The following is a 23800-nucleotide window of genomic DNA, read 5'->3' as shown; positions in this document are numbered from 1 at the left end:
CATTAGTTTCACACAGTATAGTTTAATTTTCATCTTTTTGTCATCTTCCCAAAGGCCCAAACAGTTCTGGCATTGTTTATGTAATAATGATACAGTGTTTTATGACAGTCTAGTGAAAGGCAACAGTGAACAGTTGTATTTGCACCAAATGAAAAGTCTTTTTTTTAGGTTTACGGAAATAAGACATTTATTGCTAAAGAACCACAGTCCCATAAACCTACGTCTATCATCTTTAGTCAAAGTATAAAACTCATCTGATGGGTTAGAGTAACAAAGTTTGGACATGGAATAAACTACTTCTCTTCAAGGGATTTAGTGTATGAGGACGTTTCCTGTCCAAAACCCTGAGGGGAAATCATTTAAGAGGTATTTAATAATTTGAGGGCGAAACCAAAATAATCTTAAATCTTCTGGAGGAGCAGTTTTCTGTTTCTCACCGAGACACCATCTCTCATTCCTCCTCCCCTTCTGCCGTGAACTCGGATCTGTTAATGATCTCTTTGCCTACAGTCCTAAGTGGGAGCAGGCATCGTGCATGGCCTAGAGCAGCGTTACATGCCGTCACACACTCCAGAAGGGACTGCTTAACTGCGGTCTGGAGCACACTGGCATGAGGCTGCGGAATGTGCATACACTGGAAAGGGGGTGGGGTGGGGTTGGGACCCAGAAGAGAGAGGGGAAGCACAGCAGCGCCTCTTTCTACTCCTCACAGCTCTCCATATTTAGAGCACACTGAATGTATCTAATGAAGGCAGTCCATACTTTTTTCCCCTTTTAGCGGGGCCGAACATCTGGCTCAGTGCTGTGCGAAAGTGCCGTAGTGGCATTCGTGCCATGTGCACCCTTTATTAGAGGCGGGAGCAGATCTAAAAATGGGATTGGGTGTGCGCGACGCTGTTAATCATGAAGCACAAGGCAGTCACATTTGCTTAGAGATATTCTGGTCTATTTAATTGATGCTCAAACGAACCTAACTGAACTGCACCGCAGGAAAAAAAATTGATGTGATTTTACAAAAAAAGTTTATTATCTTTAAAATGTTTTTACACTCGGTATGACAATGTGCTTACACAATACTTACAGTAGAGTTGGGTGAAATTTAATTTGTACATAGAAAAATAATAATTAAAAAAAAGAAACACCACCAACAATAACAACTAAAAAACAAAAACACATGAACATCTCCCTGGCCACTTCATTAAAATAAATTGGCTGTGAGTCAGTGGGCTCCTAAGTTTCACTGACTGATATGGGAACTGCATCAGGAGGACTAAGCTGGTGAGGATGGGTGGGCTCACTGTGCTCCATCACCCTACTCTCCTGCATACAGCTTTGGTAATTTTACACAATATTTACACTTTTAATCACCAAATCATATTCCATTTACAAAGTGTCGGCTTAATTAAGCATTCCAAAAAACTATTATTCAGTATATTCACATATAAAGCAATGTACATATGTTGGAATTCTTTTTAATGCAATTTTATGCGATGTAAAATCGATGACCTAATGCTAAAGAAACAACTTTTAGTGCCAACTGTAAAAATCTCAGAAATTAATGAGCGACAGTTTGTCGACCAAAGTGTCTCAAATGTCTTGCTAGGACTAAGAGTGGTAAAAAGACTGAACACGTGGGATGTTTAGAAACGGTTAAAACTGCAATGCTACGACCTTCATTCTCAGAATCATTCCTGCAAGAAGAGGAAATCGGGCAGAACAAGTTGAGGAAGTGGGGCCGGACAAGAAACGAGGGGGTGGGGAAGTAACTGGACACACACCTAAACAGCATGTCAAACATAGCATTCAAACCCTGCTCCCATTATTACACATTAACTGATAAAAGTCAAGAAAAGATTGACCGCTAACTCCTTTTCGCCAGCCTGATTGCCACCGATTGATCCCTCAGTATACCGTGAGCAAAAAGCTCATCCCCGTGAGGGAAGATTACTTGAAGTAAGAAGATGTGGAAAATGTAGGGATTTCCATAAGGATCACTCTGACCTCAGGTTACATCATGCATTCATAAAACAACAGAGGCTCCAAAGTCTTGTGGTTAAGAAGGCAGGGTTTGCAGGAGTGGAAGCTTGGACCTCCACAGCCCATTTAAAAGCAGCACCAGATATGGTCAGTGGCAGGGGGGCTGAAGCGTGTACAGAGGGGGGAGAAAAAGGAGGCTGGGGAGGGAGAACTCGACTGTTCGGGCACGGATCCTTTTTTTTAAATTTTTTTTTTTTTTTAAACAGTGGAAAGTAACAACAAAACTTTGATAAATGTGATACCAAAGCTGATTCCTGTGAATGATCCTCATTCAGGGATATAACAGTTTAAAAACTGGAATTGAGGTGATCATCTGAGGAACTTTTAAGAGCCGCAAATGAAAAAAAAACACAAAAACGCTAAAAAATAAAACAGTCAGTGAAAACAGTCTCTGTAGCACCCCTCAGTGTCATCGTCTGAGAACACTGCACCTGGAGTCTTGGGTTGGTCATCAACAACCAAGTCTCCCAGAGTCCGTATATCGGGGCTCCTGTGCGATCCGCAGGGCCTGGAGAACTTCAGCAGTGCAATTCGTAGACATAAATAGAAATAAAGAAACTACTTCACTGTTCAGGCTGGACAGTTCGTACATGTGGGAGTGAATGGAAAGGCAAATCTGTGCTTCTCCTGTGTTAGCGCAGAGCAAAGTATAACATCTGTGGCCTGAAATGCTTCAATACACCTCTGTGTCCTCCTTGGGTCTGTACACGGCGCCGAATCGCTGCATGTACTTTTTGATGTATTCCTTGGTCTTGTGCTTCACATTTTCATTGCACTCGAGGTCCTCGGGATTCTTGCAAGCTTTCAACTCCTTATTCATAACTCCGTGAGTTAGCTAGAAGACAGAGCAGAAGTGAGGAAAGAGTTAGGCATTCATTCTTGCCCTCAAGTCTACAATAAACTGATATTGAAGTTGCGGTAGAGTGGTTAATCCCCTTTAGTGACTTTGCTCTTTATAATTTGACATAATACAATGCTGCAGTCTTTAAATGGGTGAAGCCTAAGTCGTCTTTCTGTTTACTGCGCCCATGTCCTCAGAGTCCTGGTATGTTCGAGTGGCAAACCACTCACATGCACTATCCATGGACCTACTGAGAATCATAATGGAAAAAAACCCCCACCGCCCTTTGAAGAGATGCTGGTTGAAAACAGCTTTTGAGAAGGAGCTAAAACAAAAGAGACAGTGATAATAGCTAACATGTACAACATTTGTTCTGGAGGCAGAACACAAAAACATTTGGCTGGACGCCGAAATCGTGGGAGTTTAATTATTTAGTAATAGTTTGAAGGAAACTTTGAAAACTTTGTTTACATTAAATGCTGACCAGCATCCTCACTGTGCCGTGACCACACTAGGAAAGAAAGAAACGTTTGCTTTGTGGAAAACTTAATCCATGTATGAACACGGTTACCTTTCTAGCCAGGTGTTTGAAGTCTTCTGTGTTGCTGATGCGTCCAGATTTGCAGTCTGGCTTTCGATAAGGATTCAAGCATTGCACTATGAACTGTGACATCTGATTAACAAACAGGTATAAAGTTAAGTAATGTACAGAATTAAAAAAACAAAAACAAAACAGAAATGGCCGGACAGATTCACGACCATGCAGATCGAAGTGCAGACACTGTATATATGTTTAAAAAAAGGAGTTAAAAACATTGCTCTTAACACAGTTTGTGGAAACTCTGACTCACCTCCTTGCGAAAGGTCTCTTTACTTTTCTTAGCGAGTTCACTGGAAGTGTCTGCTTCAGCCGTCTTTGTGGAAAACTACAACGTCATCATAAGAGAAACTCATTAACAGGCTTGTTTGCGGACAAATATAACTCTGAAATGTTGCGGACCAGAATTAGCACGCCACTTTGCAAACTGATTTTTCTATGCTGCAAACCCAACCCTAGCTTAGCTTAATTAAAACATTCCTACAAGTTGCAACGACAGCTACTGAGGTCAGTAGGGAGTAAATGCAGCACCTGTTCACCAGCTATTTGAAACAACGCAGGGATATCCTGCCAGGGTGCCGCTTCCTCTCTGGCCGCAGCCTTCCACAGCAAAGCCAAGCAGGCAGCAGTTAACTGCCTACACCCACTATGAAGCGGTGAGTATCAAGAACAAGCATAAAGGATTCACACACACACACACACACAGCCGCACACACAGAGGAGGAATCCAGACAGTGAGACAGAATGCTTTGCAAGGCTAAAGCATGTGTCATAGTTTTGAGCCCTGGAAGTCGGCACCACCATTGTCTAAAGCCTACAGCTCACACACATGTAGCCGTTCTTGGATTATTGAACAACATGGATGTTTCACCTCAGTCTTGTTTGTTAAATGAACCAACACACCCTACGAATAAATCAAGGAATCTCTGTATGCGTGTCAGTGTGTGTCTTCTTTGTGTTTCTCAACAGCTGTTGTATCTCGTGAGTCGAGTTTGCCCGGATGATGCGTGGTCTCATTTCTGGGGTTTTGCATGCAGACAACACTTAAGACTTGTGACCTCCTACACGATGGTGCGTCTCTGTACTGTCACCACTTAAAATGACAAAATTTACAAATAAACTTCCACCGACTCTCACGTCTACCTTTGCTGTGGGTTGCATGTCCGTCACTGTGCAAGTCTTTCAAAGAGACAGTTATGCAGTTAAAGCGTAAAACCCCAAACTGCAAATAAATGAAGGCTAAATCTCCCACATGGTTTCCATTATCTTTAAAGACAGGATAAAAAAATGAAAGGGGAAAACAAAGGAAGCAGAAGAGAGGAGATGAGCTTAGGCATCGCCTCCTCTTTAGCCTTGAGGCTAAAGGACAGACAGCTGAGCAGGGGGCGGGGCGTTTAGACACACTCTTAAAATTTCTGTCTCTCTGTAGAGTGCGATGAAGCCATTTTGAGAGGTGTAGTCGCCGCCAAGTTTATAAGACTCGACAGAACGTGGTGTTGTGCTGAAGGCTTTTCTTCTTCTTCTTCTTTTTTTCTTAGTTGAGAAACAGCTGAAAGTAATCACTGGTGCAGCATCTTCAATTACCTCAAGGAGCAAACACTATAATCGTGTTTTGCATCCAAGCGCAAACTTTCAGGGGAACTAACGAAAAAGTAATGTGGATTCTTTCTCATTGTCAAACGAAGGAATGCAGAGATACTTTTCCACTCTGTGAAGACTGTTACTAAAACCCGCTGTTTCTGACCACCCACCTAAGATTAGATCACAACAGTTAACTTTTTAAAAATCTTTCAGTGAAGAGTAATCAATGTCAAAAGCTCACTTTGGAAGGATTTTCATCATAGGTGGGTGTTCCCAGGTCCATCTCTGATTCATGGTCCACACTAGTGTTGTCACTATTTCCTTCCCAGGTTGGTGGATCCCACTGTGTTTGCCTAAAGGGAAAATAAATAAATAAATGAAACGCAATATGCTTGTGAGGACTTTACTGAGGCACACACACAAAACACCCCTGCAACACAGTTTTACTAACCTTGTAACAATATGGTAGTAGTAAATTTTGCCTTCAGGGTCCCGAGCCACTTTCCAGTTGGGAGGTAGGACGATAGTTTTGGGTTTAGGGGGAGAAGGTGGAGGCAGGTCTATCACACTGTTGGGCACAATCATTTCCTGGAGAAGAAAATAAGTTTTAAACTTAGTATAGGAGGATCACAAAATATACACATACAGCTTCACTTTAATGTGTTTAAAAAGAGATCAAAAATTACTGACACAGCTTTCATTTAAAAACAAAAACAAATTGACATCTAATTTCTAATGTATATGGCCATTATGTAACAACTTAAATTTGTCACTATAACAACTGTAGTTTGAAGTCATACGTGTTTACATTCTTATAAACAAATGGGACCCATTTAGCTGGATTCTGTCTCATATTAAAAGGGACAGATGCATAATTCAGATCTATACCACCCCCTTGTGGCCACGACAATAGGGCTTGTTCAAAACCACAAACTCAACTGCCTTATAATATCCCTGTTTTACGTCTTGTCTGTTACCTGCTGAACAGTTTGAGATGTTACAATGGTGGTGACTGTGCCTCCCTGCTGCACCACCACTCCCTGCTGACCAGGATATACCGGCTGGCCATGTAGGTAGCTGGCTGTGGGATCAGTGTATGCCTTCAAAAACAAAGCACAATTAGATGGCAGTCTTACAGACGTTCAGAACCTCTTTTTTCTTTTTTAAGGAATAAAATAAAATATCCTCCTCTGAATTATGAGCTTAGTTTTCCCAACCCCCATTGAATTTGGGTCAAAAATATACTACAGATTGGTCAGGAAAAACATAATTTCCTTTATTAACCATCTTTTAAAAGACTGTCTTGTATTTTCATACAGTTCAATCACAATAAAGATATTAACATTCGCTTTTTTCTATATCAAGGAGTTATCTCTTGTATATCATAATGTAGGTTATTTATAAAAATTACACAAAAATCAAACGTGGGCAATGAGCAAATCTAAGAAAGGTAAAATGGACATTTGTATATGACCAGAGCAAGAAGATTACCTGTATGACTGGAGTGTTGGTCTGGGGGTAGGGAGCAGGGATGCTGTAGATTGTTTGGCAAGGCTGGCCCTGATAATAGATAGCTGTGGGGGTCTGACCCTGTCCCGGGGCTGTGGCATACTGCTGTGCAGGTTGTGTCTGCACAGTCACTGCCTGCTGAGTGGTGGGGTCCCAGAGAGTGGTGTAGCTCTGTTGGCCCTGTACCTGAGGGGCAGACTGGGCTGGTACCGACAGGACAGCTACGCCTGCATCCTGGGTTGCTACAGTTGGCTGGGCATAGTGCTGAGGGTTGCCAGAGGCAAGGTTTGCGGTAGTGACGTGCTGAGGGAGATTGGTGACTGGAGTGGTTTGGGGAGTGGAAGATGGAGAGGTCAGTCCTAGATCTGAGACGAGACGCTGGGGTGGAGTCTGTTCATAGTTGAGACTCGGCTCCACTGTAGGTGTTGGGAGAAGTACTTTGCCCGCATTGGGGTTGGAAGGATCCACAAAAGTCTGGATGGGATATCCAGGTGGGTACATGATGAAACCAGGGCTGGAGGCATAGGCTAGAGCCGGGTCATAAGCCAAAGACTGGAGCTGCTGCTGCTGTTGAAGCTGTTGCTGCTTCTGTGCTTCCCGCTGGGCAACCTCCTGTTCAAACAGCTTCCTGCGCTCCTCTGTGGACAGTTTGTTGCGCTCCTTGCCACCAACTCCTCTTGGTGTCTTGCTGCTGTTAGATGGATCAAACCTTCACAATTCAGAGAACATGAGGACAGCTGAGTACCAAACCTTCACTAGGAGAGTTTGGGAAAAGAAAAAAACACTATGATTCGAGGACACAATCAACAAATAACACAAATTCCTACCGTTCCTCAGTGCGTCGGCTGCTCCTCTCGTAGGATGAAGGTGGAGATGGCGAGCGTCTCCTCCGTCGCTCAGAGCTGCGCGGAGTTTTCTCAGAGCCTCGATCGCGGTCCCTGTCTCTGTCCCAATCTCGATCCCTGTCTCTGTCCCAATCTCGATCCCTGTCTCTGTCCCAATCTCGATCCCTGTCCCGTTCCCTCTCCTTCTCTCGCTCCCGTTCACGTTCTCGGCTTCCTGACGTGGTGCGTGGCGTGAAAGATGTATCTCGATCTCGGCTGCGATCTGCCAGAAAAATCTAATTATATTAAAAGTTATGCAAATAATGTTTCAAGCCAAACATAAACTTCGAGGTAACCGTACCTCTTCCTTCCTTATCTACTTGAGTCTTCTTTGGTATCCTGTACACCTCCTGAAAATAACAGAACTTTGACTTTGGAATACAATGATGAGAGCATCGCAAACATTTGGATGATACACATTTTATACATGTTTATCTATTTTCCTTTGAAGGCGACAACTTATGAATATACCTTTAGATCCTTCCAGCTTTCTAGAAGCCTAGCAGCCATGCCACTAATGTCGAAAACACTGAGCTGTGGTTCCTGACTCCTCTCACTCTCCACATCTGAGACACCTTCCTCTTCATCTTGAGAAGGCGTCCCTATCACTGATGGATCCACAGGGGTTGCTGTGACCGCTGAGGGAATCGTGGCCTCCGGGGCTTCAGCGATAGGTGGAACATCAGTGGTTGGTTCACCACTGTGTGGCTCACTGCTAGGCAGTGTTTTCTTAGCCTCTTCAGCCTCTGTCTGGGATTCCATAGTCTCTGAAGGCTGCTCAGGTGGAGCATCAGCAACACCCGTTTGACTGGATTGGGTCTCTGGCTCATGGACTTTAACACTGGGCTGGCCTTCTTCTAATTCTGCATTTTCTGTCACTGATTGGGTATCTTGAGGCTTCCCACTCTCTTGTGTTTCAACTGGCTCTTTTGCTGGTTCCAGCTCATCTGCCTGATCTTCACTTTTGACTTCTTTTATATCGGAGTCCTCTTCCACAACCAAATCAGGTTTTTCCTTCACCTCTTCAGTTGGAGGTTGAGGTTCACTGCTTGAAGTCATCGCTGCCTCTTCCTGTTTCTCTCCTATGACTTCTTTTCCCAACTCTTCCGCTGAATCTGTGGTTGGATCTGCAGCGTCCACCGGTGTGTCTGGCTTCAACTGCTTTCCTTCAGGAAGTCCTGCACGTGAATTTTCATCATCTTCCTCATCATCCTCCTCCTCCTCTTCCTCTTTCCCATCGGATGCTTTGCTAGCATCAGAAAGAGCGCTGTCCAGACTGTTTTCGCTGATGATTTTAAGGCGTCTGTACACAGCAGGCTTGGACGTGTCACTATCTAGTTCTGGTCCCATTTTAGCGGAGGAACCATCAGGAGTGTTGAGGGGAGTTTGGGCACGGGAGGTGTTCTCACTAGAGTAACCATCCATCTCAGTCTGCTGAGGAAGAGTTTTTGTCTGAGCCCACCGCTGAATGAAAGTCAGGACTCTGCTCTCCTCCAACATGTTCTTAGTTGAGATGGGCAGCACACTGAGGGTCTTCATGATCTGCAAACAAGGCAATCGCTGGTCAAACAGCAAGTGGCTGTGTATGGGCCATACAGTGATATATGATAACATTTTGACATATCTCACCTGTAATTGCAGTTTGATGTTGTTGGCACTGTTGCCTTTAGCTTCGGAAAGCTCCACCATGAAAATCCAGAGCAAAGACAATCCATGGTGGTCTAAGAACTGCTTCAAGCATGATGGATTTTGTGTATCCTGTACAAAACAAATATAACATGTTATAACCTAAAAAAGAAGATAAAAAAAAATCAACAATATAGACAACGTATTCACAGATCTAGTCATACTTGTATGAGCTTTAGACAGATGAGTTTCTGTTCCATCGTTTCCACTCGGACCATCAGTCTGCAGAGAGACACCACCTGTTTCTCATCGTATAAGCCTTCGCCATTCTCTAGTAATGCCTCCAGCTCTTCATCGACCTGTGAAAGGACAGCATAGAAACAAGAGTGAAGATACATTTTGGCATTTAAAACACTCCGTGTATACAGCCTGTAGTTACAATGATGGCTTCTCATATTACACAAGGACAAAGTTTCAAATAATAAAGGTCAACTTATGTACTGTGCAAGTAATCACAGTGAGTCAAAATGCTTGGGCTGTTCTAAAAGCTCATTCCCCCCCCCCATTTCTGGCTCCGTTTGACGTCAAAGGGAGGGGATATCAAGGCACACAGTTCTGGCTCTGCCCCATCAACCTGCTGTTCAAAATGAGGGGTGAGGCACTCTGAAGAATTCCAGCTTAAATTGAGGGTGGCCTTAAAAGGAGGGTAGCTAAAACAGTTAGTTTCAGAGTGTCTACTGACATGCAATATAAGACAAGTATAAAAACTGAACTACAAATTATGCAGAGATATTCCAGCAGTGTCTAAATATTAAAAAAATAATAAGCTTGAAACAAACAGATCTAATCTAAGAAGCAAGTACAGGCATTGTAATACAGGCTGTTATGAATCCTCTACTGTAACTTTAACACTATGACTTCAAAGACCACTACAATTACCCTGTAAATGAGGCTGTGAATACCAAGTAGTCAAATATCCTGAAGTTCTGGTACATTACTAACACATTTTCACTATATTGCTGAAGCAGTTACTTATTATAGTGATCAAAAGGAAAAGAAAGATAACATTTTTTGCACTGTTATTGTGTAAACTTTTTAAAAACGGAACAGTTAATGAGTTCACAGCTTCTGTTGCCTTTTCTGATATGATTGATTTTGCATGAATATTTTCTAACAGGTTTATGTACCTGATTATTAAGAAGAGGAAAATAACAGTTGCACACAGCAGTGTATGCAGCTTAACAGTTCTCAGCACTCAATTTATACAAATTTGTAAGTCTTTCCCTCTCTTAGTTGTTGTGTATCAGTCACTAAAGTGCCGGCCTCCATGCAAACCTGTTAAAGCTACACTTAAAAGAAATGCCTTAAGACCTTTAAATATTACTAAAAGAACCGACCGTTGTGAGAGCACTCTTTCGACTGCGGTCTTTCTTCATCTTCCCACCAGCTGCTCGAACACTAACTCTGTTCTCCCCACCCAGGAAGCCTCTGCAGCTGGGTGCTCCACAGAAGCATTTCTGTGCTTCTTTCCTGCAGGGTACAATTAAACAGAGATGAAACCACCACTGCTAAACCATTCGATGAAAAGGTTAACCAGTCTTTCTTTTTGAGTCTATTCATATATTATACGTCGAACACAAAAATACAGTAACCGCGCAGGAACCGTACCCATATCTCTGAAACTGGTAGTCAAACGTGAGCTCAGTTCCTGCAGTAACAGCCTTGGTTGTGAAGAACCCAACTCGAAGCTGACCGTTGACTGTCCACTGAAACGATTAAAAAATTAAATAAAAAAACAAAACAAAAAAGTAAAAGAAACTAAAAGGATACGCCAAAGAGTTTTATTTTGCCACCGTACCTTTTGGGTTTCACAGTTGGGCTCGCAGCTGTGGTTCATGAACCGAGAGCAATTACCCTTCAGCGTTGCATCAATAATCTGAGAGAGGCAGTACAGCGTCAGCCGTTTCTTCCAGCCACCACAAATAACCATTAAAACCATTTACAGACGCCATTTGATGTGTTAAATCATCACTTACCTCGTTATTCTTCAGAGACATAAAATAGTAGTGGATGTTCTTATTGCGAGCGTACTCTTTCACCCTTGTTTTGAACTCTTTGTGGTCCAAAACCTCACCGCAGTATTCCAGTACAAAGGTGTTTCTAAGAAAACAACAAAAGCAGTTTCACATATATCACCACTGTTGTTTTTTCTTTCCACATGCATTTTTATCTAGTATAAGTCAGATCTTATAACCTCTTAGGAAGCACTGTCGAGGCCTTGTTCTATCGTTATGCAGTGAAACAGAGAGCCTCTTTTGTCAACTACTGAATGTTATTTTCTAAAAATTATTTCACAGCGTTCTATTAAAAACCAATAAGTGTCTTACGATGCCAAGTCTTTAGCTGCCCGTAGTCCCCAGCCCTTGTCTTCTGTAAGGATCACATCAAAGTCGGCATGTTGTTTCATCTGAAAGCGGCGATTAGAGCAGTAGGCTCCATTCAGGCACCGTGACGAACTAAGAAAAAAAAAAAATCACATGGAAAAAAGATGTTACGAGAAAGACGTAAAAAGATTTGATTAACAAAACAGAAAAGGTGCTTAGAAAACTATGGATTTCCAGGTTCTTAATTAAGGAAAGTTGTAAAATATTTATTGATGTAAAAGATGCCAGCGGTTCAATAACCTTTATTACACTTACCACTCAATCATCAGCAGCCGGTTTAAACAGTCATCTCCGCATGCTAGTACGCCCCTTGCTCGGTCCTCTCTGGGTAGCACCGGGCACTCACACTGCATTCGTTTAATATCTCGATGAGATTTGCTTTTTTTCCTGCAAATTACATTTTAAAACTTTCAAAGATCAAGTCTGAAAATAATTCAACATTTTGCTAGGAAGTTACTCTTCACAAACAAACTTGATTCTCTGACGGGAATCATCTTACCTTTCTGTTAGGTACAAGTTCTCCTCAATCAAGTCAAAGTACGGAGGCATCTTTTTAGACTTGGCAAACTCTTTCCATCTATTTGCATCTTGAAAGTCCTGCAGAGTGAGTGATGGACGGTCCGCTGCAGATTTTACAAGAGTTTCTTTAGCGACTTCAGTATCTCCTTGACGGTCCCTTTTAGCTGCAGGGCCAGCCTCTGCCTCGTTGTCTGAATCGGACTCTATCTCTGGACGCCTTTTCTTGGGAGGGCCCCTTCCTCTGTGGGGCCTAAAACTGTCTTCTCTAGAGGGGTCGGGTACAGCAGAACCCCTGCTATTGCTGCTTATTTCATGACCTTGTACAAAGCTTGATGACCCTTGAGTGTTAGGCCCACTGCCCTCAAAAGCCGTTTTGCTACAACTTGATGATTTATCCCCACTGAAGTCGTCATGATCATTAGTGAGGGAGTCGGGTTGAATTTCGCCTGAAGGATCCTGATCAATGACATTTGCATGGAGGTAGTTTTTTCTGCTTGTCTGCATGTTTTGCGACTGCTGGATACAGGAAGCAGTACTTGGTCTGTGTTCTTGTTCCTTGGAAAAAGATCCTGACAGTTTAGTGTTTGTTAACTGAGGCCCGTGGCTGCTATCAGGCTGCTGGTACGTACTAGTAGGCTGTTCTGGTTGTGAGAAATCCCAACCCAGGTTGAATTCATGCTTCTCATTAATATTGTCAGCCCTGGAGAAATGATCTTGTTGGTAATGCACGTGCGTCCGATCTCCTCTGTTGCTCACATCATGTTGTTTGTGCCCTTGCTCACACTGTTTGGAATTATCACGCATGGGGGTGGAATCTGTGACACTTGCATGGGAACTGGTATGACCAGCAGTATAAGGTTGGGTACTGATGGAGGTGGAGGCCTCTGAGTGACTGGTGCTATCAATCATATTGCTCTGGGACTGACACAATGTACTATTACTGAGTGAATCGCTTATACCGGTCTGTGTTGTGGGTTGTTTTTTCTGTTGGCTAACTTGATTTGGGGGTTCACTAATATGTTTTTCAGCTGCTAAGGCATTCTGCTGTTGTAAAATATTCAAAGGTCCCCTCTCCTCTGTATTCATTGTTAGACAAGAATTCTTTGGCACCACTACTACAGAGTGCAACTGTTTTATAGCCTCGTCGCAATCAGAGTCATACTCTGAGTTATCGCTATCACTGGCCTCACTCTGTCCTGACGCATCCTGACTGGGAGACATTCTCTTACTCAGTTTGCTCTTGCTAGCACTGTCCTTGGATTTGTTTTCGGAATTTTCCTCATTTGAGTGCTGTGCTGTTGCTGCCGAGTTGATCTGTATCTTGTCATTTATGTGCAGTGGCTGATCTGTGTTTGACTTTTGAGAAGCAGACAGTTTGGAGTCACAGTGGTCATTGCTGGTGCTGGCTTGCGAAGGCTCACTTTGGTCTTTGCAATTAAAGGTCACGGGTGTGCTCTCTGATTGGACTTCCTGCTTTGAGATCTCCGTCTGCCTTACCAGTCTGGAATGTGTTCCAGCTTCCTGCTGAATATCATCTTTAATATCACAGTCTTGTTGAGCATTATCTTTAGAGAACTCTATTTTTTTGACAGAGATCACCTTTTTAACAGTATTTAATAGTTTACTCTCTACACAAACAGTTCTCTGTGAATTTTCACTCTCCGAGGAATCCTGCCCAACAATATCCCACCGTGACTTTCGGGTACTACAGCTGCCCTTTTTTACATCGGTAGGTAGTGACTCTGGCGGATTCTCAGACTGAAGACAAGATGAATCAGATTTGACTGGCAAATTTGTGTCAGACTCTTTACTGACTGGCTGAGCTTCATCCAGCTCAACATTTTCTGGTTTAGTGTTTTGCTGGACAGCCTCTGTGACAGCTTTATCCACTGAATGAAGTACAGACTCTGGCCCAGTTGAACAGTAAAAAATTTCCTCGTCCTTATTGCACATTGTACTGTCATTACCACTACATAAATTTACGACAGATGCATTTGAGTTCACATGTGTTGGATCATTAGAGGAAAGGCTATCCTTCACATTAGACACGTTTTCCAGAGTAGAGTTTACATGCTTTAGGCTCTCGCTGTAAGTGACATCAGAGGCAATGTTATTTTCCATTTCAAGACCTGATTTTGCTTCTGTCTTAAGTGACAGTTCTTGCAAACCCTCACCACAAGACCCCACCTCCTTTTCATCTTTATTGCCATTTTCATTTTCAACCGGTTGGGAATCGGATTTTTCTTTTGAACTCTGAGAAAATGATTCTGTTGTGGTTGCACAAGATGGTGCTTTTCCAGGGCTATGAAATAAATCATCTGATTGTCTATCTTGCCCAGAAGATTTCACAGAAGATCTAGAGGGGACCTGTTTCGACTCTGGTCTACTGCTTTTCTTTTGAGAGTTTTTACAGTTCTCCAAGGAGCTGGAGCTTCTGTTGGATGACTGTAATTTGCCCTTATGATCCGTTTCAGAGTCACTGGGGCTGCTTTTTTGCCGTTTTTCATGTGTCTGAGAGTGTGTGTAACTACTGGAAGATGAAGATTTATTGTTGGCCTCTGACTTATGATGGCTGCTAGATTTACGGTGACTGGAGTCCAGATCAGGAGAACCCTTGCGTAGGGTATCAGAGTCCGATAACCGCTTTGTAATCCTTTCAGACTTTGAGGACTGTGTTCTTTTATCCAACTCTGAAAAGTGAGGTGAATCTACAGATTTTGAGGTTTTTTCAGATTTTGAGTAGGATGATGATTTTGACTCCTTATGTGAGCTTGAGTGGTTAGATGACCTACTGTTGTCACTTGTCCTCGACCTTGTTTTTCTGTGGTCATCTTCAGAGTCGGAACTGTCCCGAGTTCTGTCAGTCCGAGAGCGAGAACGTCTTCTATCCCTGCGTGGAGAACTCCTGTGCGATCTCCGGTCTGATTCATGATAGTAGGACCTTTCAGAGCGCGATCCTCTGTCACTTCTAATTCTGTCTGATCTGGAGTGTGAAGAACTTGTTCGAGAACCTCTTGATCTAGACCGTGATCTAGATCTGGACCTTCGGCGATCTTTCTCTGATCGGGATGAGCGTGAAGATGTGTGTCTGGAATCACGGTCTGATTTCGAGTAACTAGACGACCTTTCGTAATTCTCTGAGCGCTTTGAGAAACTTTTTTCCCTTTCCTCTGCATGTGAACCAGAAGAAGATTTTCTTACATCTTTACTTCTGCTGTCAGAGTTTGTTTTACTTTTGGAATCAACTGATTTGTGGCTGGAAGACATCTGGGCTGAATCTCCATCAGATTCGGAGCCAGGGGGGGCACTATCTGACTGTGACCTGGTTTTCCTTTTGTGTATCTTTTCATCCTGCTCAGTACTGCTGGATGTCTCCCCATCTTTTCCTGAGGAGGCAGCTGGTTTCTTGAGGCTTGAGGTTTCTCTCGTCTCAGAGGTTTCAGTGTGAGCACTTTCAGAGGGACAGGTGCTGATGAGACTCTGGGGTGCTGGGAGTTCATTCTGAAATAGAGAGGTGTGCGGCTCTTCTGGCATAACTGACTGTTTCTCTTCAGTCACAGAGTCATTAAGAATTTGCTTCTTGAAATGCATCATTTTCACTTTAGTAGCTGTGGGGACTGGCGTCTGAGGTGTCTCTGTTTTTGATACTGGCACCAAGGGTGTCTGCCTTTGCTCAGTTTTGCTGTCTGCACTCTTTCCAGGTTTTTCGGAGGTTGACTGTGACGAGGCAGCATGAGGATCTGACTTATCAGGACTGGGAGGGATGAAGAACGAGCTTTGGAGTGGCTTCTTTGTCTGTGAGAAGCTGAAGGACACTTTCTGACGACCCTGATCTTCTAAGTTGACCTTCATCTTGGTCCCTTTAGGCAAAAGGTGGTTGGACAGCATGACTCTGGGAGACAGGCTTTTGATTAGAGCTGCTTTAGACAGGCCCTCCACCTTTACCTACAATACAAGAGAAAACACATAAACGTGCTGCCTCAGTTCTTTTATATAATAAAAAAGGCTGTAAAATGCTGATAAGACCGCAGATATTTATAGTCATTAATTATATTTAGTTAACTTACCGATGCACCACTCCCTTCCTCTCTGGATTTACATAAGAGCAATATGGGAAAGTAGAAGAAAGGAAAGTCAGAAATTAATTTACAATCGTAAAAGTAAAGAAAAGAAACTTTAAGATTAAAGCCAAAATTATCAGGGTAAACCTGCGGATGTAAACATTTACCTGAAAATGTTCTCTGGACTAATGACAAATGACTTCAAAACAACTGTTGCCCAATCTGAAACAGTGGTTCAGTATCTTTCACTCATTGCCCAATATTCTCAAGTTCAAAGGGAATGCTATGCCAAGTGTATTAACACTTCTGATTTCTATCAGAGTTAAATTAATAAACAGACAGAAATAAACAGACTCAAGTTTCATTTTAACATTTTAAATATAGCGGACAGGGAATTAGCTTACGGCAGCCATGTGATCATATGTGTTTAGACTACTAGTGGCAAACAGTGTTAGGCAGTAATGGATTTCACCGATAAATAAATGAAATGGAAGTGCTGAGACTGTCAGGTTAACTGACCTAGACATGTCACATACATCTAAGGGGGGGGGGGGGGGGGGACAGGGACAGGAAATTGCTTTACATTACATAACTGCTCAGATCAACTTTAAATAGGTTTCCTCAAACCCACCAAAGTTTGAGGAAGCCTGCTAAGCAAAAAATAAACTTCAGCATGTGATGTTGAATACAATAACATTTCTGAGGAAAGTTACATTTTATCTAAATGCACTGTCTTTTGGATGCCTAATTCTCACATAAGTATATACATATTATGTCTATATAATTCCAAATTCCTTATAAAGATGCCTTTGGTGTAGAAGAATGTGACATAGTTGGAACGTACCCATGCAAACATGGTATGAGCATGCAAACTACAACCAGATGAACAGAACAGACATTCAGCCTCTGAGCCTGTTACTCTGAGGGCAGAACAATGAGCTACTATGCAGAGAAAAACTAGAAAAGCTAACAAAAAAACTGCATGTTCAATCAGATTACTAAAAGCTGACTAACTTGCAAGATCAGTTTTAAAGGTTTTAGTTTTTTGCTAGGGAAAAAATTGATACAGCATAGTATTGTCATTTTGCTTGGTGACATTGTATCAACACAAGAACAGCAAATAGCAATTTTTTTATTAGATAAATTCAAATACTCTGGGAATATTACAACAAGATGCAGACGATATCGATGCAGACAGCAACACATATGATTTTCAACATTATTTGATCACAACTAATTCCTGTATTATCAGAAACAGATTGCATGCAAATGCCAGCTTGCCCTCATTCAATTGCAGACTGACAGACAACGGTCTGACTGGTTTTTCTTTGAAAAACCAGACAGACAACGGTCTGACTGGTTTTTCTTTGAAAAACTGACGGAACCAGCTCAGTGTTCCTTCAGTGGGCTGGTTTCAGTTATTATGCAAATATACTGTTTATAAAATTGGGGAAACCTGCAGTCAGCTGAGACTGAAGAAGTCACTTGAATGAGTGACGGAAAGTTTCTCCCACTGAAAACGCTACGTCCAGATGAACAGAATCAACTTTTGGAGAAATTGAAGTGAGACAACTTTATCTTAGTGGATGAAACAGATATTGACAAAGTTTAACTTTGAGGACATCATTCGCAGTTTAAAAATTATGAAAACTAACAATATATATTATTGCAATGCTCAGAATTTCGCAAAATTTAAAAAAAAAAAAAAAAAAAAAAAAATCACAAAAATATTGTATCATGAGTGAAGTATTGTGATAATACTGTATAGTGGAGTGTCTGGTGATTCCTGCCTCTATTGTTTACATTTCCTGCTTATTTCGAAATGATTTCTGTCAGACATAAATAAAAGTTCAACTCTCTCTGAACTTCCAAAAGTGATCCAGCATTGCATAACACCACTTCTCAACACCACTTCTCAACCAAAACAAAGCGCTACGGCTACCACACATTCTTAGAGCTGAATGAAATAAGTGGATATTTCAGTGAAGACCAGAACAAAAAATATTTAGGATTCACTTTTCAAACTTTTTTTTTTTTTTTTTTTTTTTTTTTAAATATGCAGGCCTTATTATATCTAGCTGTGATGCTCTTGTGGGCTGACCCACATCCATCTTTAGGCCCCCACTGGTTATGTCGCAAGCCAAACATGACGTCACCACAGCCCTGTCACCATTTACACCAGCACTGAGGGGGCACCAGATTCACTGCAGTATTCTCCTGAACGACAGGTGCTGCCACACAGACAAAGCCTATACGACAGCATTGGTATGGGAGTAAAAGACGACGAAAGGGGAATACTTTCTCCAGAAAGTCTCAACTTTCCAAATCTCTGAGCTCCTGCACTGATATATCACTGAAATGCCGATAAAACCCATGACCATTGAAAACGTGTGTCTTCAATCTGGCTGCCCCCAACTACACAAGGGTTAGAAAAACCTAAGAAGTCCACGGCTAACTGAAACGACACCAAAGCGCAGCTCGCCTATGCGGATATGACGTCACTTATGGTGCGCGTCACCATTGACAAGGGTGACAACGGCGGGTCTAATAGGCCCTTTACACAGTGTATTCTGTGCTTTACCATACCGAAGGACAAAGCATTCAGATTTCTCCCCTTTTTACTGCAAGTAAGATTTTTTTCTGGCAGTACGAGTTTCTTTCATCACTCTTTCAATAGAAACACCGAAAAGAATAACAGTTGGTAAGATAATTGTGGAATGTCCATGAATTTAAATGTTTCGAAACTTGTTCTGAAATAATTACGTTCTACTAAATGGATTCATATTCATTTCTAACCCTGAACTTAAATAAATAGAGCTCACATACAATGACACTGAGAGTGAAAAGGGGCGACTGGTATGCAACTCCTGTTTCAGTGGCATAGACTACAGAACAAGGGGTTTGGCACACCATTGGGCATTCTTTTCTCATCGCCATGTTGCTGTTATATATCTTTACTCTCTTTACTGAGACTGGTAACTGGTGTTCCAAAACAACAATAAAAGCAAAGAAATAAAAGCGGTCAACATATAAGAAAACTTAATGTGTGACTTTTTATTCCCTTTCTACTTTTAATAAAATGTGTCTGTTTTCTTTGGGCAAAGCTTGATATGGGTGATGGGAAAAATGGGTCATTTATTCCTTTAGGATTTCAATTTTCTTTTTTTTCTCCTGTGACCTTCAAACTGAGACACATGCGCTGGGACATTCAGTAATACAGAAAGAGCTATGAAATGCAAGAATGGGGAATAACAACTGGTTCCTGTTAAGAACTGCTTCCAAATAACCCCATTAGCTCCATTGGAATTAAATGCTTCCAAGCCAATCATTTTTCATTAATTAGTGCTGCCATGTATTCCTTACAGTTGCCCGTTACAAAGAAAAACAAAAAACAAAATAATAACAAAGAGTGGAGTTTTTGCTCACCTCAGTCAAATCCAAGCCATATTTTCTACTCTGTCTCTGCACTGAAAAGATAATAAATCAGTTACACTGATGCTAAAAACATGTGTAGGACTACTTTTTTCCCTGTAAAGATTGAATCTGGAATCAATAAGGGCAATCAATTAAAAAAAAGATTATAACACAGGTTTCAATGAATATCTTTCCCTTTGCAAACAGCTTTCTTGTAATTTTTTTGTAATTGTAATTTACAAGCATCTAATCTTTTAAGCTGATAAATAAATTATAAAAAGAAAATGAAAAATATATGGTTAAAAAAAAATACATCTTCAGGTAACAATTTCTATTCAATTTGTTCGATATATATATATGACTTGTTTGTTTTTTTCTGCTTTTACTGTCCTGTATTACCACAACAAACTTTAAGGAACTGTGTATGAACTACAAAAAACACACCATCTAGACAATGACTGACAATTAATAAATAAACAGATGAAAGGATGTGGAAAAAGCACAGAACTTATGAGTTGCATAAGACACTTTAGTGCTTAAATTAAAAAAAAAAAAAAGAAGCTCTTTATATGAACAATAACATGGCGGTGGATGGGTTGACGTAGAAGTCAAAATGTTTTAAAAGTAGCGTGCCAGACTATATTCATAAACATAACACAACTTGGTAAGCATTCTACATTTTCTGCTGTCTAATACCTGATCTCTGACTTGTGCAGAGCATCCATAGAGAAATTCGTCTAGGATTAGTAGGCCTGAAGGGGCTGCTGGCCAAGAATAATCCAAATCAGAGAAATGAGCCCTCCAAAGTGACGCCACACCTGACAAAAAGAAAGACAAAGCAATGAACTAAGTCTCTCTGTATCCACAACAGCTAATCACTCAGGAACTTGTACACTTTTGACACCATTAAAATCTCAGTAAAGTTCCTGCTAATGACACAATAACTGCAGTATTTCACAGTTTGTCTCTGTTGTCCAACACACATTGTATATTCAGCACACAACGTCAGAAAGCACATTGTGTCACATGCATTAAAGCGTTGCACAGTAACGACTTCTGCAGACCCGCCTTCCTTTCTGTTATCTATCGATGCAATGTGGCCGTACCTCGTCTTACTCCCATTAGACATGGACCCCCTCCCCCCAATTTAAGTACATTTGGCTGTAAATTTCCACTGTTGTTGCTTCAGCTGATCAACATATAGGAAGTTACGTTCGCCAATTGTTTATTAACAGCAAGTTTCATGGTCGAAGATAAATGGAAAAACATGGATGGATGCAGGGCGGGCATTAGAAGATGCAGCTGATTATTAGACACGGCAAAGACAAGCATGCGGACTACATAAAACAAAATGCTGTTTGCAGAACAACGATTTATGTGAATGACCACATCGACACTGTAATGGGACAAACAAATCGTGACTGAATGCAAACTGAGTAACTACACTTAAGCATGGCCTGTGCAGTGAGTGTATGCAGCCAAAACATGGCCTTTAAAAAGACAGCCACTTCTAGAACTAGCTAAATTATTGTTCTAAAGCAAATAATTTAGTCTGCTATTTTTTAAGGATTGCTTACACTAACACTGAGAAGGCAGAAAACACGTCATACCTTAGTTATTAGACCGTGATGATAATTTGCTAAAAAATATAATAGCTGAGCTAGCTTGGGTAGGTTAGCAGAGATTTCATGGGCCGTCTTTAAAGACAGCAGGAGCATATTCCTTGTGTATAACGTAGGCTATTACTGTCGACTAGCAAACAGTTGTGTACTTTGACATGCTAGAAGTAAGGCTTTTAGTGTGTTTTCGGGTGCCTGTCAGGGGGTTGAACAATCACATTTGCTTCTGTAAAGGGCTAGCATCAGCAGCTAACACTAGCTGTGTTAGCTTTGCCTCGCTCTGTAGGCTAACGTGGCTGTCGTAAACTTGTTATACTTTGAGCTTTACCTGGTGTGTTCACTCAGAATAATTGGGGTTTTTTCGACAGTGTGAGCACCTTACCTTTGTAGTTGTTTGACACGGAAGAAAATATATGACATTCACTTCTATTTTAGGATACAATGGACCCCTATAGTGGAGTCTGTGACCCGGCTTTGCTAGCATGATAGCTAATGTTTTGTTTTGTAGTAAGGTGGTTTCACCAGAAATAAGGACCCGCTAAACAACCGGGACATGCTCACGAGGTACTCACTTTACGAAGTGTTTAAGGTCACAGGGATCCCCCATCTTCGAAATCACCAGTGATCGGCTTTCTAAAACATCAGGCAGCAACGTATACCGACGTTAAATCCATACGGAGCTGTCGGAAATGGTCGTCGGCTCACTGGCTCCGCTACTGCTGCGCCCTAGCTTCAGCATGGGTGAATGGTGGTACGACCGAGCCAGAATGCGCTCACATAGTTAGCGAAGAGTTGTGGGAGAGCTCTAAAACACAAATGATAGCGAATGCAGCGCCTCGGGAAGTGTTTAAAATGACAAGACTAACAGTCTGATCCCCCAACGAAGTCTTTTGAGCATGTGTTTTAGCCACTTTTTATTTGTATCAGCCACTAATCGAGTGCCTCTGTTTCTGAGGCTTCTCTGTTCAGCATCACATGATATGGGTGCACAGCTGGCGCGAACCCCGGAGCGCACTGCGGCTCCTACGAGTCAAACAACCAGTTAAAATTTCAAAAAGGCAGGCCTTGTTAGAGAGCATCACACAGTGATTAAAATCTCAATAACAGAGACCTTGGTCCTTTGATAAACATTATACTTCATGCTTCATTTATTTGATGTTGTTTATCATAGTCTATTATTTGATTGATTACTTTTTGTGCTGCCTATTCAGTTTTTTTGTCATCCACTGGAACAATTTGAACTGCACTAATGTGATTGTGGAGGTAGTCATTGTGTAGGACTGGACTCTCACACACGTCACCACACATTTTCTATAATCCTATAATTCCTATAATTTATAATCCTTATCTTTATAATCTCTTCTGCTATTTGCACATTCTTTACTGTAAATTCCTAAGTTAATTTGTACATTTTTGTAGTAACCTGAAAATTGTAAATATTGTAAAACTTTTCTTCTGTCATTTAATGGTCGGGCATTGTACAGCTACAAGCATTTCACCCCCATGTCATACTGTGTATGGTTGTGTGTGTGTGACAAATAAAATTTGAATTTGAATTTGATGATGGAAAGAGAAATACTTTTGTTATCCCATACTTTCTTTTAATTCTTTTGGTACAGCAGTTGCAATGAATAATAATATTACTGATTATGATAGTATGCAGGAGATGATTCTGTGCCTGACAGATACTTTAAATTATTGAGGTTGATCGCAAGTGATATGAAAGATTTCCTTTATCTGTCCTTGTGCCATCAGAGCTGAATCAGCCTGTTAGAGAAAGTGATCTGCTGTCTTTGGAAGCCCGTTTCCGCCACAAAAAAAGTATCCATAACTCGAAGTTTTGGTAACTCAAAGTTTTGCGTTATCTTTCTTGAAATTTCAAGCTACTCTCTTGAAATTTCGACTTATTAACTCGAAATTTTGAGATAAGTAGCTCAAAATTTTGACTCACTTTTCTCAAAATTTGGCCGAGCTAACTTCAAATTTTGAGTTAATAAGTCAAAATTTCGAGAAAATAAGTGGAAATTTTGAGAAAATAACTCAAAGATTTGAGAAAGATAACTCAAAATTTCAAGTTATCGATACTTATTTTTCTTCCTTTTTTAGTGGTGGAAATGGGCTTCCATAAAAAATTGCAGAGCGGTTTAATCAGTTTGCTGGTATCAGCTCCAATGCTGCTCCCGCAGCAGACTACACCAAAGTACACTGCACTCACAATACCTAAAAAGCAGATTTCATCTGATCTCTGTTTTGATTTGTTCTTCTTTTTTTTGTATTATCATTAGGCATAGCAGAAAATATTAACACACACACACACACACACACACACACACACACACACACACACACACACACACACACACACAATATAAAACTGTATATTGTGGGGGAAAAAACTCTAGATGAATGTAACTTTGGAGAAGATTGTAAATGTGTTAAGGATACAGGCTGGTTAATTAGCAAGTCAACTAATGGTTAGGCTCTGCTAGAACTTTGCCTGAGCATTCTCACGCCGGTACAGTAGACGGCAACATGCACCTTTGACTTCGGTTTGGACCGCGCCGCCTGAGGAAGAAGAAAAAAAGGCGCCGAAGAAGGCCACTTTCGCGTTTCAGACCACACTCCATACCAGTTGGTGGCGGTAATGCACCATTCAGTTGTTTGTCA

General features: G+C 41.4%; 1 protein-coding gene across 3 annotated transcripts; it reads right to left on the bottom strand.

The window, feature by feature from the left end:
• Positions 1–1005: 1005 nt before the first annotated feature.
• Positions 1006–22030, bottom strand: setd2 (SET domain containing 2, histone lysine methyltransferase). 3 transcript variants are annotated; one of them, XM_085292270.1, is made up of 22 exons: positions 21706–22030; positions 20211–20332; positions 16107–16128; positions 12020–15984; positions 11776–11907; positions 11464–11592; positions 11113–11236; positions 10935–11012; positions 10745–10842; positions 10474–10606; positions 9301–9435; positions 9080–9208; positions 7922–8992; positions 7752–7800; positions 7394–7673; positions 6549–7275; positions 6035–6157; positions 5509–5645; positions 5299–5410; positions 3730–3804; positions 3450–3551; positions 1006–2872 (listed from the first exon to the last, which is right to left on the bottom strand). In XM_085292270.1, the coding sequence occupies exons 2-22, from the start codon at positions 20237–20239 to the stop codon at positions 2711–2713; spliced, it is 7812 nt and encodes a 2603-aa protein (XP_085148396.1). In that variant the 5' UTR covers positions 20240–20332; positions 21706–22030; the 3' UTR covers positions 1006–2710. The 3 variants fall into 3 exon arrangements, with proteins under 3 accessions (XP_085148396.1, XP_085148397.1, XP_085148395.1); XM_085292271.1 differs by lacking the exon at positions 21706–22030 and adding an exon at positions 19527–19567; XM_085292269.1 differs by lacking the exon at positions 20211–20332.
• Between the last annotated feature and the right edge of the window lie 1770 nt (positions 22031–23800).

Source organism: Mchenga conophoros, linkage group LG11 (genome assembly GCF_057382185.1).
Source record: "Mchenga conophoros isolate Kocher_MC1m ecotype Shallow Benthic linkage group LG11, M_conophoros_male_GT1.1, whole genome shotgun sequence".
Classification (NCBI taxonomy): Eukaryota; Metazoa; Chordata; class Actinopteri; order Cichliformes; family Cichlidae; genus Mchenga; species Mchenga conophoros.
The sequence above is the reverse complement of the archived record's forward strand: the minus strand, read 5'-3'. Positions and strand labels throughout refer to the sequence as shown.

Excerpts from the sequence above, each read along its gene's own strand:
- setd2 (XM_085292269.1), bottom strand. The coding sequence starts at position 21,740 with ATGGGGGATCCCTGTGACCTTAAACACTTCGTAAA. Across the intron at positions 16,129-21,705 it reads GACCTTAAACACTTCGTAAA|AGAGGAAGGGAGTGGTGCAT; the intron begins GTGAGTACCTCG and ends ATGTAAATCCAG. Across the intron at positions 15,985-16,106 it reads AGGAAGGGAGTGGTGCATCG|GTAAAGGTGGAGGGCCTGTC; the intron begins GTAAGTTAACTA and ends CTTGTATTGTAG.